The following is an 18794-nucleotide window of genomic DNA, read 5'->3' on the forward strand; positions in this document are numbered from 1 at the left end:
ATTTAAGCTCGAAAACGATTTTTTATTGCAATATTGCAATTAAGAATTTTATGTCAAAAATAAAATTTTAGTTCCGATTCTACTTCTCTTTTTCAAAAATTTAAAGAAATTGATATTGTATCTCACGAGAAACAAGTTGGTCTCACCTGACAAATCCACGGAAATCTTTCTGTTACTCTGAACCAAACTTAACGGGAACTCTGTGAGATTGTTGGCTGAAGCATCGAGGACCGTCAGGGTGAACAGGTAGGCGAACGGTCTCTGGATGGATGACTGAAGAGTCGCGCTGCTCAGATTGTTGTTGGAAATATTGAGACACGCGATCGAAGAGTACTTTGGGAATTGACCTGATAAGATATTAAAAAAAAATTAAAAGTTCGTCCTCTTCATACAGACAAAAGTATACAACGCAAGTATATACTCATTATATATTATTATTATATATTTATTATTTCATTTATTGTTATTGTTAGACGATAATAGTCTAAACGTATAGTTTGAAAATATTGGTTTTTTAATTTACAGTAAGTCTTAACCTTAAATATATTTTCTGTAATATATAATTTGTTAGAAGATACCCAATATTATTATTATTACGTTACCATATATTAAGCTTAAGTATTCGAAGATTTTCGATGAGTTTTACAAATATATTGTGAATCATAAACGATATGACTTCATCAAAAATACAAAAAGGAAGATCTTTGACAGCCGTACTGAGAAACCTGTCGGTTATTTTTGTGCTTTAATATCTGTAGTATTTGTCCTTTTTGTATATTGTCAATTTGAACATGAAATCAACTGCGAATGTTCAAAAACCGAAAGGTCTTGTTTGATTTACAACAAGCAATAAGAATTGATATTCAACTTTTGTTATCATTTTGAGGATATTGACAATAATCATGAAGAAAATTGGAGACCCAATTTTCATGATTTTGATTAGGGTTTAGAAATCATCCCGTCAAGTAAAACAGCGTGAGGTATACTGAACGTTTCAAACTAATTTCTGCTACATCTACAGTACTTCCTTCAATCCGACTGTGAAATATTTACAAGGCACTTTTTCTTAAGGATAATGATAATTTTTTATAATTATTATTTGTTTCATTTTGGAAGAATTGCAAACAGTGATGATTGACTATCAAAAAGCACTTAAATATGTTTAAATTTTATAAAGATACTCTTAAAATCCTCTAAATGCGCCGAAACAATTTATTTTCGTTCTTTGTTTTAATTAAATTACAAAACAACAATCATACGTCATACATAACTTATAATACTTACTTTTATTTCGTTTAATTTCTGAAGCGTCCTCGGCTTGCATAAACAAATACGCAATTATAATTTATTTCATACTACGGATTACAATAGAGCTTACAATTTAATACCAACTTTTTTTAAAGTTATTTATTAGATCTCCAATAAAATACCCGTAACACATTACATTTTGAACAAAATATTCGATACAGTCGAAATGTATCATAATTAAAGGTCAAAGCAATATGGAATCTTAAAAAATTTAAGTAAAAAAAAGGTTGTTACAAATATAATTTATCAATATTTAAAACAATATCGAAACTGACTTGCTTTACATGTTTGCTCATTATAATAACCAAAGGTACATTTTAACAAAGGAGACTACACAAATACTATACGAGTAATTATTTACTTTATATATGTGTCAAAATCTGACGCCAGTTTATATAATAATAATTAAGTGTCTTAGTCAAGTGTTCGAAGCTCAAGTGCTCCATTGGTCAATATTCCATTATATAAGCAATACTTTCTGTCAACAGCTCTAAACGCTAACCCGAGGGATTACATAAATAACGTCTTGTGTTTATTTGATTTATTATTAATAATATTCAAGCTGATTACTAGTTACTAAACAAATATTGGTTGGGAATAATTATTATATATAATTAAAATTATACCTATTATTTTCACAGAATGTCAACGAATACAAAACTATTAAAGTCAGTTTGACCGATAAAGTCTCATCTCATTTTGGGCATACTATATTTGTATAAGTTACATGTTTAAAACAAATCTAAATATTTAACCTATACTTGTAATGTTGGAATGAATAGCTAGTATAATACGAATGCTATAAAAAGAATACGCCTTCCATAGTCCGTCCTACGCCATTAATCCCAAGACGCCGGTACTATTGTACCTGTGATCATATTTATGGATCTATTTATGTTATTACAAAGAATATACTCGTGTGTCAATGCAGATCTATTCAATCAGGAAGGTGCGCCCCACTACGTGTAATTAGACATTAAGACAGCAAAAAAATACAAATTAAATTATATTTGTTAAATTTATCCTATTAAAAATTAATTAATTTAGCGGAGGAGTTTATATATAGTTAATTGTTTAGTTTAATTATAAAATATATTCGCTTACCGACGATCTTGCCAATGTTCCCATCGGTGAGCGCCATGGAGGTGAGGCGACGGAAGACGGCCTGCGAGACGTCCAACTCGTCTATCGTGGCGTTCAGCACGTGGAGATTAGTTGTATTCTGTGTCACTGTTGAAAAAAGAACAGAGGTTTATCTTCAACATGTAATATAAGTAATAAAAGCAACTTCTAAAACCGTCAGTAAGTCGCCGCTCATCTTTCAAACATAAAACTGGAACACAAAGTATAACAGTTTGACACTTTAACATCTATTGAGAGTACCCGTATAAACCTTAATCGTGTCAGCTACCGGTAAAGAGAAAAACATATTCGATTGTCGAGCATCCCTACATAAATTATATACGTAATAAATCATAATAATATTACAAACAGCCGATTTATAATACTCAGAAACTTATAGCCGTAACACAGGTTATGTTGGTAAACTGAAATAAATGCGAATCAACACGGATATACTGCTACCAATCTAGCCATTTCCTTTTGATCATATTATATTATATCTATTTAAGTCCATAAATATGTATGTATTATGATACTCTGTCTGTAATAAAAAATATCATTCGAGACGAATATCATAATTAAATCGATACGTTTAAATGTCACGTATATTAAGCTATTTTTCTTTGTCAGCAATGAATATATATCGCGTTTATAGCCAAGTCGTCGCGCAATATCACCAACAATACGTTCTTATACTGATTATAAGTTATTTTTGCTATCAAGGCTACGGCGAGAACAAATAGTTATAATCGTATATATGCGTGCCTAGAATAGAGGATCGTGCGCTTTGACCATTATATTTTAACTTATATTTAAATTTGTATGAAGCAGTAGGTAATATTAATGTTTCTAACTATACATTTTACCCATTTCGTTAAGTATTTAAACGATTCGTGAGTCAGTATAATTACAAACACGAGGGCCAATGGCGGTTATACTTAGAAAATAAAGCAATGACAATATATCATCAACTCATCTTCGGTTCTGGATTTCCTACCGCTTCTTATCGGTAGAATCTAGGACCCGGTGATTACTTTAAATTATAATTTTAATATAAAGCTATCACTTGAATAAATATTTTTTTATTCTGAACTTATGATTGTGGTCTTGAGAGTTTGTGTTAATTAAAAAACATAAATGGTGTCTATTGGCGACACAATCGTGGTCATTTATAAATGAATCAGATATAAATGTGAATCATAAATAAATCCAGGATTAATTTTAGATATTTCTTCAAGGCCATGATTATAATGTCAGCTTATTAATAACTATGCAAGAATATAAATAGCTGCTATAAAAAAACGTGCATTGATTACCGAGATATCCGTGTATAATATTTTTATTTCAACCTTAAGCTTAAATAACCTAGTTTAAAACTTATCCTTCGACAAGGAACAACAATTTAACAAACAGCAATTTAATCAAGGTTATTTGTTTTAAAAATAAACAAACAAAAACAATGCAATCACGTCCGAACATTCTGTCGTGGTATATTTACGACGTCGCGGGCGCCGGCGCACACGCAGGTCGTCTCACATTCCGCAACGATCACACTCGTGAAGGTTTATTTGTGTTCAATAAAAAAGGTAGTTCTAGTGCTTAGAATACGTCGTGGACTCCCAACTCAAATAACCTTTATGTATTGAAATTTCATAATTTCTGGAATTTATCTCGTGCTTATCGGTTAGTTAGGCCGTTAGCAACACTGAATGTCCTTAAAAATTCTTTTTTACATTATAAATTAAGCAATTATAAGTTCTTAAAAATGACCATATTGACAAATATTATTTATGTACAAAAATGTAACGAATATATTTTTTTTATTGTGAAACTAGTTTACACTAACCGCAACCACACATTATTGCGGTCCAGACTGGAACCTGTCTAGTAAGAAGCCTATTCACACTATTAAATATACGCGGTTTGGTCGGGCAACACAGACGTTGGAAGATGGACGCCCTCCAAAGAATGGCTCCGGAGGGCGTTTCGTGGTTTTATGGTATCTCAATAATGTAGGGGTGTACTCTCAGTATCTTGTAATACGATGGAAATTTATAAGGGGTTGAATAATGTAATGATATAAGGGACCAATGCTACAAGTTGTTCAGCATTCAGTAGCGACGTTCCAGAGCTGGCTATGTAATATAAAATGTTAAACCAGCGAGAAGTACCACTGAGTCGTGTTCGGTATGTCAAGCTTGGCATAAATTTTAGCAGCCTCGGCGGATACACCTAATTTGATATTTGAAAGTATAAAATATATTGGAACTTCAAGTTATTAATAATATGTACAAACAAAGCATTTAAAAGTACATTACTTTCTGATGTTATAAACGCTTGAAACGTCAACCCTAACTTCTATATACATAAGTAAGTAGGCTTGACTAATAGATAAAAAGTACATAAAAAAATACAAATGACTTCAACTCACTTGTAATAGCAAGCGCCTCTTTCAGTCTGAAACTGTCCACGTCACAGCAAAACACGGAGACGGGATCCACGCGCGTGCACTTAGGATCAGTGGGGCAATGCTCCCGAGACATGTGAAAGCATTTACCCTTCTTCAGCTCAACGCGAGGTGCCTCCGGCTTAGGCTTCTCCGTTGATGGTGGCCGCGGCTGGAAGTTAAACCGATAAGTTCATTTCAAAAGTCTTTAAAGAGTTGTGATTATTGGGTTAATTAAGTTTAAAATGACTATAATATTCACTTGGTGTAAGGCTTTGTTCAAGCCCGTGTGGGTAGGCACCATCCACTCATCAAATATTCTACCGCCAAGCAGCAGTATTCAGTATTGTTGTGTTCCGGTTTGAAGGGTGAGTAAGCCAGTGTATCTACAGGCACATCTTAGTTCCCAAGGTTGGTGGCGCATTGTTGATGTAAGGAATGGTTAATATTTCTTACAGCGCCATTTTCTATGGGCGGCGGTGACCACTTAATATGTTAATAACCAATAATTGCGGCCCGGGCATTTAACACTGAATTTGAATGTGCTTAAGTTGTTTTTATAATTCTTCATGATTTTCGGTGAAGGAAAATATCGTGAGAAAACCTGCATGAAATTAAATGTCGGATGAAATGTGCCATATGCGTTCACCAACCCGGATGGAGCAGCGTGGTGGAATAAGCGTGCTCCAAACCTTCTCTTCCAAAAGGACAAACAGTGGAACTGTTTCTTGTTATTACTTTTGAATTAAATTTTAGCTTATATTTAATGAATACTCAAGGGAATGATTAATACGGAGTCACTTAACTTTATCAAATAATTTAATTTCTTATTTCTCAAAATTTAACTAAATTTTTTAAGTGTTTGACCCACAAAATTATTGGGATTAGTCGCAATTTAAACGTAGTGTAGGACGTCCTCAGGCACGGTGGAGTGACGATTTGCGCAAGACGGCTGGCAGGAGCTGGATGCGAGTTGCCGAAGAAAGACCACAGTGGCGTGCATTTGGAGAGGCCTATGTCCAGCAGTGGCCGAATGCGGGCTGATGTGTGTGTGTGTGTGTGTGTGTGTGAGTCGCAATTTATCAGTCAGTATCTTTACATTGCGATTGAAAATAAATTAACAGTTCGTGGCCTGCCGAGACTCAATGTAGATTTATTGTACATAATATACTCTTAATGCACACCAAGACTTAAACTAAAATATACACTAGGATTTACAAAAGTAGAACGAGGTACAGAAAAGAAGCGATTTTTTTGTCACAACGATTAATTCTAAGGTAATAAAGGTCAACATACGGCAAAGATATACCCTATATATATCTCCAATCAGTTTAAAAAGCAGCGAATAGATAACGAACCGAGCACTTCCTATCTATTATTCATCTCTTGCAAGCTTGCTGTAAGCTGAACAATGGCCCTAGACGATAAAAGGGCTCTTAACCCCTTTGAAATTAAACGAGGGCGAAGATAGCTTAGAAAAGAACGCTAGGGTTTCAAATATAGCTTGGGTTAAGTAAAGAAAACCGAAAAAACATTTTACTAACACAAATACTGATCCTGAATAACTTAATTCCAAAAAATTATACAAACAATCACTAAAATGTCAGTACCAATATAATAAGATTCTTCGTCTAAATCATTTGAGCGATTGAAAAAAAATTGGTGACTTTTTCTGTGTACGCACGAGAAGGTTTCGCCCACAAAAAACCTTTGTATGTTGGTCGTTCAATATAAACGTTTTATGAACGTGATATGTATATATAATAAAACACCATCTGAAATGATGAACGCTCGTCGTTTAAAAGTAACGCATTTAAAAGTAAACTCGCTGAGTAGGTACGTAATGTTAAATCCAAAAACATAATTTTAAGTAAATTAATGTTTTCCCCATTTCCTTATTATGTAGATTGACATATTATATTTATGTGTGTTTAAGTTCTTGATTTGTTCTCATACTTATTCGTTATTTCGAAAATATAACAAAATAAAAAATGCAAATTTTCCATACATAAGCAAATATAAATTAATATTTCTATGGATAATATTTGGAAATGTACACCAGTTGAAAACGACTTTATTTACTTAAGTTATCGTTATATGTTCGTTTGTTCTTGATAACTATGTTATAGCTTACGACCTCGTGCATTGCAAAACAAAATGTCAACTTGATCCGGACAAAGTCGCAAATAAACAGATAATTTATGAATTGCGAATGTTTGACATTTAACTTGAAAAACAGTTAATTAAATACGTTGTTGTGTTAAATTGTTGTATTCCGATTTGAATTGTGAGTGAGCCAGTGGAACTTGCACAAACACGCACAAAGGATATAACATCTTAGCTCCTGATGTTGGTGGCGCATTGATGTGATGTAAGGAATGATGAATATTTCTTACGGTGCCAATGTCTCTGGGCGGTGATGGTGGTTAAAATAAGGTGGCCCATTACATTACATGTGTGGTTTGTTTAGGTTAGGTTGAGTCGAAGTTCGATCAAAAAGATTCGATAAGGTATCAAAGCCGTTGTAAATATAAAAGAATTTGTCGAATAATAAAAAAAACATTAGTACGTAATTGGAAGAGAAATTTAGAGGAACTTTTACAATCATTGCTTAAACAACAATGCTGTGTCTTCTAATATGTCCAATTCTCCCCCCCCCCCTTCCTCGGACTTAATATACTTAAGTGCCTATTTATTATTATTAACAAACCAGTTTTCACCATAGTAACATACGTCAGCAAAAAGCAGTTACATATAGTATGACTATTGAAACGCTCTTTGATTTTATAGAAACTGTACACTTGAGTATCGGAGATAATATCTCGATACTAGTTTAAGTCAAACTGGAACATCTGATGATAAATAATATGTTGTTAAATACAACTCTAAAGTAATTGCGCCCATCAGGGCTTGGAGCTTAGTCCACGGATTTACAACCGACATATCAATTGAATAACAAACAAAGAACAACAGGAAGATTCGATGTTGATGGGTTTGAACACAACACCTGATGGTGAGTGCTCACCGCCGCCCATAGACAATGGCGCTCTAAGAGATATTAACCATTCCTTATATTACCAATGCGCCACCAACCTTAGGAACTAAAATGTTATGTCGCTTGTTCCTGTAGTTACACTGACTCACTCACCCGTCGAACTGAAACACAACAATACTAAGTACTGCTGTGTGGCGGTATAATATCTGATGAGTGAGTGGTACCTGCCCAGACGGGCTTACACAAAGCCCTGCCACCAAGTAAAATCAAACAATCATCGCATAACTCAATAACTTAATCTTTTAAAATAATTTCTTACATCCATTTCTTCCAACCTCGTCTCCACGAACCCCATATTGAATATGAGGAACATCAGGAGATAACACCAGATCTTTACCTGAAACGATACATTAAATTAAGTATCATATAATTAGTAGAAGTATTTCTGTGTAATTAACTCTTAAACTTAATATTTAGTCAATTGTATATTATATAATCAGGCCGAATCAGGAACAGGGGCTACTGCCCTGGGACCTCTCCAAGAGTGTTTCTCAATATAAATTATTAAAATGAAAAACATCCCATTTTCGACACACATTTAAGGCAACTAGTAAAATACAATATATAATTCTTATATATAATTAAAATAATTACTTAAAAGATTTATGAAAGAAGAACAAAAGATTCATTCAAACAACCGACTGAAAATAATGTTCAGTTCATTTGCTTAAGAGAAGATGAATTTAAAAACAAACGAAGCGCAGGAAAACTGTTTTAAAGAATTGGCATTTCGCCGGTTTGACCTCGAGATCCAAATAATCATAAAAACTATACGTCTATCCATTGACATTAATATGAGTGACGCTAGTGCCATGAAAATGTCTTAGTACGCGTTATACGACTAAGAGTACAGACTGCAAAAAAATACAACTTAGATTATATTTGTTAAGTTGATTTAAAAGTCGATTATTTAAAATAGAGAATAGATCTATTCGAACCGTATCAATGACGGAACAGCAATATACCGTATTATCGCAACTAATAATAATAATAAAATCGATATAAATGCAACGAAATCTTCTAGGCGTGACGATTCCACGCGGTCTAGTGGCTATTTTTAATATAGTTTTCTAATATGCTCATCTTAGTTCTAGATCCGAGATGGCCCAGTGGTTAGAACGCATGCATCTTAACCGATGATTTCGGGTTCAAACCCAGGCAGGCACCACTGAATTTTCATGTGCTTAATTTGTGTTTATAATTCATCTCGTGCTCGGCGGTGAAGGAAAACATTGTGAGGAAACCTGCATGTGTGTAATTTCAACGAAATTCTGCCACATGTGTATTCCACCAACCCGCATTGGAGCAGCGTGGTGGAATATGCTCCATACCTTCTCCTCAACGGGAGAGGAGGCCGTAGCCCAGCAGTGGGAAATTTACAGGCTGATTATGTATGTATGTTATGTTTTAGTTCTAAAAATTAAAACGTTTAAATAATTTCAACACACGCAAAATGTCATCAATTTTATTAATCAAATTTAATTGCGTTTGTTTACAATTTGCAATGGACTGCAATAAACAAACAGGATCAGGTTGCAATAAATTATGCACGCTCGCAAGTTAGCACGTTGCTATCGTAATATATAACATTTATACTGATTATTACTAGATAAACTTGTTTCCGAGCATGCAAAACGGCTAGACCTGCCGACTTTTGGAAAAAGTCACGAAGAAAATAGCATAGCGTTTAAAAACACTAACTATACTAAAGTTGTTGATTGTATCGTTGAACAAATTAACAGAGAATAATATTTTGATATTAAAAACCGGAGTGTGAATGTTCTACTTCCTCGGCGTAATTAAAATAGTTTTTTAATGGCACGCAAATGATTTATTAGAACAAAATAATACTAATCTACTTAATTAAAATCAAATAATAATTATTATTATGACACATGTAATTTATTCTTCTTTCAGCAAAAATTTAAAAACATTCTCAATTTTGCGTAATAAATTTTACATTGAATTGAAGGAAGCTGTTATATCACATTGCGCGAACGTCATAATAATTAACTCATAACTCGCCGAAAGAAGTTTAACTTCAAAAATGAAGACCTATAAGCATTATTTTATTTAATCTTTGAATAAAAACAAATGAAATTGAGAATACTAGTGAATCAACACCAAAAGTTTGGGCATTATTTCTGCTCAAAATTTTAACCTACGCGCTGAAGATAACAAAAAGCTTGTAATAAAAATAATATTATATTACTACATTGCTAATTAATTAATTTAAATCGTTATTTAAAAATAAACATAATAAATAAGGCATATCATTCAATATAAGATTAAATAGATAATAAAATAGTTTGTAGTTAAGTATTTGTTGATTTACAGATAAGATACGTTTATTTGAATTTTATTAACATGTTCAGTCAATTCACCGATTTTTTAAAGTATAGTTAACTTTAAAAATTAAGAAATCTTATCTTATAACTCACATTTTATGCAACCGTCATTGAAAACAACTGAAATGAATGTATAATGTTATAACGTAGCTTCGCATGTCACAGTATTTAAAAAAAAAAACGAAAAGCACAAAATTAAAACAAATCTCTATTGAACCTTTTTTACAACGGTAAAATATCTTGATTCCTTGAACGAACAAGAGCATCGCAATTCACTCTCTGATTATTATCATCAGAAGTCGTGGAATATTTGGCAAAAGAGGTGGTCATTTTTACAGCATTTTAACAGAATTATCTGGTATGTAATTGAATGTTAATTATGAAGCACGTTGTGCCTTTCAATATTGGCTCATTATTGTTTAAGTTCACTTCGTACAATCATACCAAGTTTTTGTACAAAAACCGTCCAAATCTGCGTTAGTCATAAATTGTCGAAGCGCGGATCAAGTTTCTTAGCAAAACACGAGGTGAACGTACGGTGAATTGATTGATATGTACATTTAGTGATATGAACCACATGCAGTAAGTAATCATCTTTGCGCACACATATATTTTGCCAAAGTACTGCCAGCGGTGGATACATAAATTACGTTTTTTTTATTTGTTCTAGATTCTAGTATTATGGGCGACCACATATCCTAACTCGTTCGTCCTCTATACTAAATCTAGCTAGCAATACCGATAAGCCTATGATGTCTATGACTCTATGTACTTGTCTCGATTGAAACTTTGAAGAGGTAGATTCGATGATATTGGAGATAGCCCGTTCTCCATAAAACAAACATTTCTCATGGTATTTATTTTTTATTATACGCGCAAACATAAGTGCATTTTCTATTCTCTCAGCAATCGGTAGGACAGTTGATCCGAATCAAGGTTCAAGGTCAAACGACTTTCAAATTCAAGTAACTACGAATTCGATGTAGAAAACAGGGCTCGAATCCAAGACTGGATTAGGGATCTGCAGCCTAATTAGATAACCACTAGGCGAGCGAGGCAGTTGTAAGCACTAAGCCATCAGGCTTATGTATAAAATAAAGAACTCACTTCTTATGATACAAAACTCTTTATATACAGCATGTATTATATACATTACACATACCTACTGGTTTGTGTTGCGGTGGAAGGTAAAATGTTTATAAAAAATACACGTAGGCGGTTACGATACGTCAATTGGAATGACTTAAGCATTTAATAACATAAAATGATGCACGCGTTACGCGAAGATTGTAAAGTCATTCTTGGAATATAAAGCATAAATATTTCTTTATACCAGATTTTTTGGAAACTTTGACAAGAATTCTAGTAAATCACTCGCTAGCCGACCCGGCTTCGCACAGGTAGGAGTAGGTTCGACGTTAATTGTTTTTATTGAAGGACAAAAATACAAAGACAAATTTTAACATATAAAAACCTCTTTTTGAATTGTAACCTTCCTGATTGTACCAACGTATCACAATTCTACAAAGTTTCATCATAATCTGATAAATAAGTTAGAGATGCACACAAAAACAGATATTCAAATATTGTTCATTTTGCTCAATTATTGGAGTTTAAATCAAATCAAAATCATTTATTCAATATAGGAGACACTGATTTATTGATTGTCAAATTAAAAACTACCATCGAAAATTTTACCTGAGAAGAACCGACGAAAGAAACTCAACGGGTATTTTTAATTTATCTCGTGTTCTCGTGTTCACCATCGAGTGAAGGAAAACAGAGCGAGGGATTTATTCTACTAAAAAGTTGACAGTTTATTGCAATCAAATCGAAACGCAATCGTTGCCGATCAGCAGAGTATGTATTCTACCAAACCAACGATCCAGTTGCGGGTTTGAACAGAGTTGGATCGTATCGTATCCGATATAAATAAGTATACTTGGTCTTCAATTACGATATCGAACGTATCCTTACCGTTATAATTTAGTAGAATTGTCCCGTGCATATTTCGGTTGAAATTCCTAAGCTTCTAATCTTTGCCTCGTTTTCTTTGCAAGCAAAGATAATATAAGGGATATATATAAGCCAGCATGATATACATACCAACATTTTAGAAACAATACAATGTACATCACTCTTACAGCCTAACTTATGAATTAATCTCAAGAAATCAATTACAAAAACTATTTAACTTACAGATATAAAATAAAATTTATATAAGAAAAAAAAAGATGACATAAAAAAAAACATTGTTCACGCTTTCAAAGCATAACTATTCTTCATAGATGTTGTCAGGGGTACAGAAAAGGTCTTAAGGTACAAAGCACACCTCCTCGACGCGTAGATCATTCGCCCGTTGACAAAAACTATTAAAAAATACAGGCCCATTTGCTCGTCCGCCTACCTAGATCTATATAAACAGATTTTCTATTATCTACATCTTAAAAGAAATTAACCTAAAAACTTATTGTTAAATATCTATTATTATATTGTATTTACGGGCGTCAAAAGATTGCACAATATTACCACTTAATCTGCTGTCTGTACAAAGCACTAAATCATTTATAAGATTCGACCCACACATACCAACCAATAGTTAAATAAAAGCTTGAATAATATAGCGAAAGGTAACGACGGTAAGGTGATTGAGTTATTTGACAGTCGACAGAAATATATAATAATTTTTGACTTATAACATTAATAATAATCGTTTTAATAATATCGACACACACAAATAAATATTCAAGGGCATTTCAATAAAAAAAGTAAAAATGAATGGCATAATTATTTAAGTTTTAGACTATAACGTTGTGCATTGCTGTAATAGAATAGGAATATCGTTAAAAGTTGAAGCAATATGATTCTAGTTACAAAGTATCTTGCCGTGTTGTGGTAGACGTGCAAGATAATATTCGATCGTATTGTACAGATATACTCGCGTTAGTTTAGTTCTCATGGTCGGGAATTGCAATGTTTACGAACAAAGGTGAATAAATTACCATCACATACCACCTCATCCGTACGTCGGCTGCAGGTGCTTCGCACTGAATCTATTCTACATTCTATTATAACCCTACCCAGCAACACTCCTCACAATCTTTCCTTCGTACATTTAAAGTTAATATAATTTTTATACTGATATGTATATCTAATATATTATTTATGAGACTCAATAAGAATGTATTACATTATATTAATATTATATGAATTATTATTATCTGTATGTCACTTTGTCTAATAAACATTATAATATTTTATTTTTAATCTGTTAACATGAACATGACAGATACTCGTCATGGCGGGAAAATTGATTCTCGAATATATATTTTTAACTGCGTATCGAGTAAAACATTATTTAAAAATTCTTATCAAATTATATAAGAATAAACTATGTTTTATTTCTGATTTAAGACTAAGTTCTTACATATTATACTACAATGAGTGTAATACCATATTAAAATATACCTACAAAATATTAACGATCAAGATCTATTTAATATGTCAAAAGAAGCCTTAAGAAATACAATAAGCCATTAAATTATGAATTGAATTGAACAATGAATGAAATGCAAAATGGACATATTTTTACTTCGTAAATAGTAAAGACCAACATTATTATGCACATAAATATAACATAAATTAAAAAAATACACATGTTAATATAAATTGACAGAGAACATTTTTTTATTCTCATAAAATAGAAATAAGAATTTTTTTTACATAAATATAATTAAAAATTTAGTAGTTTAAAATCACATAAACTACTACAGTTTATGTGATTTTACAACAAGGAACGTCGTGAACTAGACATTTGTAGATAATGTCGAAATATCAAGCTCCACCAAATAAAAATTCAAATGCTTATAGTTATAAAAATAACCATGTTAATTTAAAATCTTATTTTAAGTAACGTCTTATTTGGTAAAACTTCGTACCCTTTTATGGGACTGTCAAAACATACACTAAATGATACATAAAAAATATACGATAATATACCTTAAGATCTTTCTAGTAAAGGTTAAAATATCGTAAAGGAATTCGTCTTCCTCTTATTCATACGAGGAAAGGAAATGAAACATTGAATAATTGAAGACGCCCGGTCTGACGTCCTCGCGCAATGATGCAAAATGTCTTTCAAGGATTTCGAGTGGGATTGACTGAGCTATATTTAAGCTATAAAAATCTTTATATATCCTCCACTTTCATCGATCCATATCTCTATCAGATCTATAGCAATTAATAATAGTTACTTTCATTATTAATAGAAGCATTTATTTCTATACAAGATTATATTATAGATGATAAGAATCTAAGTATTTTGTACCGTTGATTTTCGTAGAAGATAAAGAAAAAAATAATTGATGTTTAAGAGAAACTCAGTAGGTACTCTTTTTGACAATCTTAAACACGACTTGCCGGTTCTTCTCGGTAGAAACTACATTCCATACTGACGACATCTTTAAATTTATCTTCACAGGTCAAAAGTACTTATAAGAGTCTACTTGAATAAAGTATAATACCTATGTATATTTTTTTATTCTCATTTTAAGAGCTGAGTCACTATGTTGTTCTGGTATATAATATGTTTATATAAAAAAACCGTTAGTGGCCAATTTGTAAGATCGATACAAAAACATGTATTCGTTATTTATTATTATAACAAGTAGCTAATCGCTATAGCAATCCCGAGGTCTTCCCATGCGACCCGACATTTGACCCGAAGATTGGGTTTTTATATTTTTTGTCTAATTCTCAGTAGCATATCAAACCTTGAAAATGAAATAGTAACAATTTATTGCCACGGAACAGACCCAGCTTTAGTACAACAAACGCCCAGCTGCAAACATCGTTCTGGTGCCCCAACAAAAATGGAGAAATGTTTTGGGGCATCTCTTTGGATGGACCAATCATCAGCGAGGAAGTTCCCGAAGCGCAGCGCAGCGCTACGTTTGATTAAGCCAGGCCTGACTCTGAAAGCACGTGAAGGGCTTGCCTAATCTCTTTCCAGTCGTGTCGGCTCATCATACCATCGGATTATGAAGGAGTATTATGTGTGCACCTGTAATCGCGCACACAAACGTTATAATATGTCCAGCGCAGTTGGCTCTATGTGTAGAGACTAACTGCCGTGACCGAAATCAGTCAGGAGGACTTCATTATCGTTATTTAAGTACGACCAGGAGATCAATTTCGAGTTTTAATATGCTATAGAATATCATATATTAGTGAACATCTTGTGATCGAAGCGTAATTTGCGAGTGATAACACCAGAACACGATAGCAATGTGTTATCAAATGAAACTGACTCACTTATCAGACGGGTTAAGCTCTTTGTGATCACACTTGATCAAACACGACACATTATGGTTCAGAATATATACAATAAAAACATTTTATATGTCATTTTCGTGATAAATTTATTATATTATTATACTTAACTTATTATATATTATGATGTTCAGCTTACATAAGAATTATTTTAATTAAGGACTCTAATAATGCTCGTATCAATTCCTCGTTGTTATCAATGCAGATTCTCTGGGCAAAATATAAGTCAGATCCCTTGTGACAGTAGTTACACTGGCTCATTCATCCTTTAAACTGGAACACAAAAATACAAATCGTTGCTGCTTGGCGGTATAATATACGGTGAGTGGATGGTACCTCCCGTACCACGAAGTATCACTTCAATAATCATGAATTTTCTATCAGATAGTTAATACCTAGTACTTTACCTCTCAATCAAAATCAAAATATACTTTATTCAAGTGGGCTTTTACATGCACCTTCGAATCGTCATTTAACAAACTATATTAAGGTAAGCTACTACCAGTTCGGAATGCAGTTTCTACCGAGAAGAACCGGCAAGATACTCAGTATTTACTCTTTTTTCAACATTTAAAAATACAAAGTCATGTTAGTTAATTGCAATGATATATGTATGTAATATATCCTGCCTGGAAGTCAACAGGTATTAGCTCCGCGTATTTTTATTATCGGTATAATCTTGCATTGAATAATATGCCTTCTTTACCAATGTATTTTTTACAAATGATTTGTAATTATGAAACGGCAAAGTTAAGATGTTTCCTACATCAGACTTTGAATTTAAAAATCGAATACCGCATCAGATAGTACTTACACTACACTACATAGTAGTACAGTAGTAGTACAATTTTGATGAATGTAATTTTGATATCACAAGCGTATAACGTCACAATGGATAATCTGAAAGATAAAAATAAATCTCTTAAGACGTTATTGATGTTTTTCAACTGATCATTTAATATATACAGGAAATATATACTGATAATCTATCTGTTTATACTAATAATTGACGAGCCAGTACTTTTTGTAATACTAACTGAAAAAAGTATTAAACCAATATTAAAGAAAAATTGTACCAGAAGATGCACCGCGTTTTGGAGGAAGTTTTAAAATGACATACCTACTGTCAACGCACACGAAGTATTAGGATAATACGAAATGCTCCTGAGGGAATGTAATAGGATAAAAGTTTGTATGGAAGTTCGTCATTTTTGAAAGTTACAAATATATTTATTTAAAATATAACTTTTACGCTGTTATTGAAAATTCACCACTAATAAGTATTGCTGCTTGGCGGTAGGATGGGTGGTGAGTGGATGATACCTACCCAGACGGGCTTCCGGAAAACCCCTACCACCAAGCACAAAATCGCAATCGAATATTTAAAATATTTTATATCACATGTTCATATGTTACAAAAGATTTTTTTCCTCGAGAACACTATAAATGATCTCGCTCATGTCGAAAGTCAACTTAACGAACCCGGATGTAGATGCATACGAACACGTGTAATAAATAATTACAACCAGTTAAATAGGTATATAAGGTAGACGAGCGATCGCCTAGGACTAGGGCTAGGGAAACGGTGCTGTTAGAAACGAGAGGTTCAAGATTGAAGATGGAATATTGTATGTGCTGTGCAACAGCTAAAAATGTTGGGGCATTTTTAAACTTATCAACAATAAATAGTTTTATTGCCATTCCCACGGCCTACAACGATTAAAACATCGCCGGAAATAGCCAAGAAGGAATGTCTCTCAAAATTTAATTACAATAATTAATTATATTAATTTAATTTAATTAATTATTGTAGTATGTCATTCCGATTTCGAAAAAAAAAAAAATTATAAAAAATAATCAGCAACATAAATTATTTTCACCATATCGGAACCGAAGCTATATTCATTAGCATCCTGTAAATTTCCCACTCCTGGGCTAAAGGCCTCCTCTCCCTTTGAGGAGAAGGTTTGGAGCATATTCCACCACGCTGCTCCAATGCGGGTTGGCGGAATAAACATGTGGCAGAATTTCTTTGAAATTAGACACATGCAGGTTTCCTCACGATGTTTTCCTTCACCGCCGAGCACGAGATGAATATAAACACAAATTAAGCACATGAAAATTCAGTGGTGCCTGCCTGGGTTTGAACCTGAAATCATCGGTTAAGATGCACGCGTTCTAACCACTGGGCCATCTCGGCTCAAGCTATATTCGGATCATTAGAAAATTTTCGATTTACAAAGTCAAGGAAAACCCGGAACTTAATTTTTTTACGTCAAATTTAAATTGCTGATTTTTCTTATGAGTGTTTAATATAAAGGAAAGTTAGTTAACTATTCAATGGTATCATAATAAGGGTTCCCTTAGTCGTCGAACTTTGAACTTAATATTATGGAAAATTTTAAGAATACATCGCGTTTGGAAAATTTTGTCTTCATACTTATTTGATTTTCTTCCATTGGTAACTCTAGAGCTGAGTATTTTTTAATTGCATGAAAATAATTAAACAAAATAAAATAATTATGATATATATTTTTTTTCTTTTTACACCTCTACCATAAAACTTACTCACAAATTTACCATTCATAATTTAAATTTGTAATAAAAAAAAGACATTGTAAAATAAGTTAAGGGATGAAGTTGTCTAATTCGAGCGTTTGAACACTTAATTGGCGGTTCAGCGAGCAACTCCATCATATAGTTTTTATATAACCCTAGCTGAGACTAAAAAGAAGAAGAAAAAACAAAATTTCGCATTCTATGTTTGTTTTTCAATCTCTAATAGTTGTATATAAACCCTGATTGTAACCATGTAACGCCGAGTAAAGTCGAGACGGGGGCTAGTTCAGCATAAATTTTAGCATATCACTCTTTTTCTTAATATTAACAAGGTGCTAAAAAGAGGTACAAAGGTTTCTTTACATATTAATATATATATATTTAATTATACATATAATATAAACACGAGTTAAGTATACGTCATAAGCATAATCGTACACGCGCAACCATTTAAAATTATTGCAATATAGCTAATATTTATTTTTGAATACCATTTGTCCGTAATATTCAACAAATATTTTTAATAATTACGAAACTTTATTATCTATTAAAGACGCAGTTTCCGAGATAAGGGACTCGAGATTGCTCTAAACAAACAGCTCCTTGCTGACAGATAACACTGAGC

General features: G+C 32.7%; 1 protein-coding gene across 1 annotated transcript in view; it reads right to left on the reverse strand.

Annotated features, from left to right (window-relative positions):
• The window catches only part of LOC113399609 (protein halfway), a 44292-nt gene that overhangs the window by 4059 nt on the left and 21439 nt on the right, over positions 1–18794 (reverse strand). Inside the window, exons 2-5 of the mRNA XM_026638778.2 lie at positions 8191–8268; positions 4862–5048; positions 2413–2538; positions 147–347 (exon numbers count right to left, since the gene is read on the reverse strand). Of these exons, the coding sequence (XP_026494563.1) occupies positions 147–347; positions 2413–2538; positions 4862–5048; positions 8191–8268 (592 nt within the window). The remainder of the gene's footprint in view (positions 1–146; positions 348–2412; positions 2539–4861; positions 5049–8190; positions 8269–18794) is intronic.

The sequence above is a fragment of the Vanessa tameamea genome, chromosome 13 (genome assembly GCF_037043105.1).
Source record: "Vanessa tameamea isolate UH-Manoa-2023 chromosome 13, ilVanTame1 primary haplotype, whole genome shotgun sequence".
NCBI lineage: Eukaryota > Metazoa > Arthropoda > Insecta > Lepidoptera > Nymphalidae > Vanessa > Vanessa tameamea.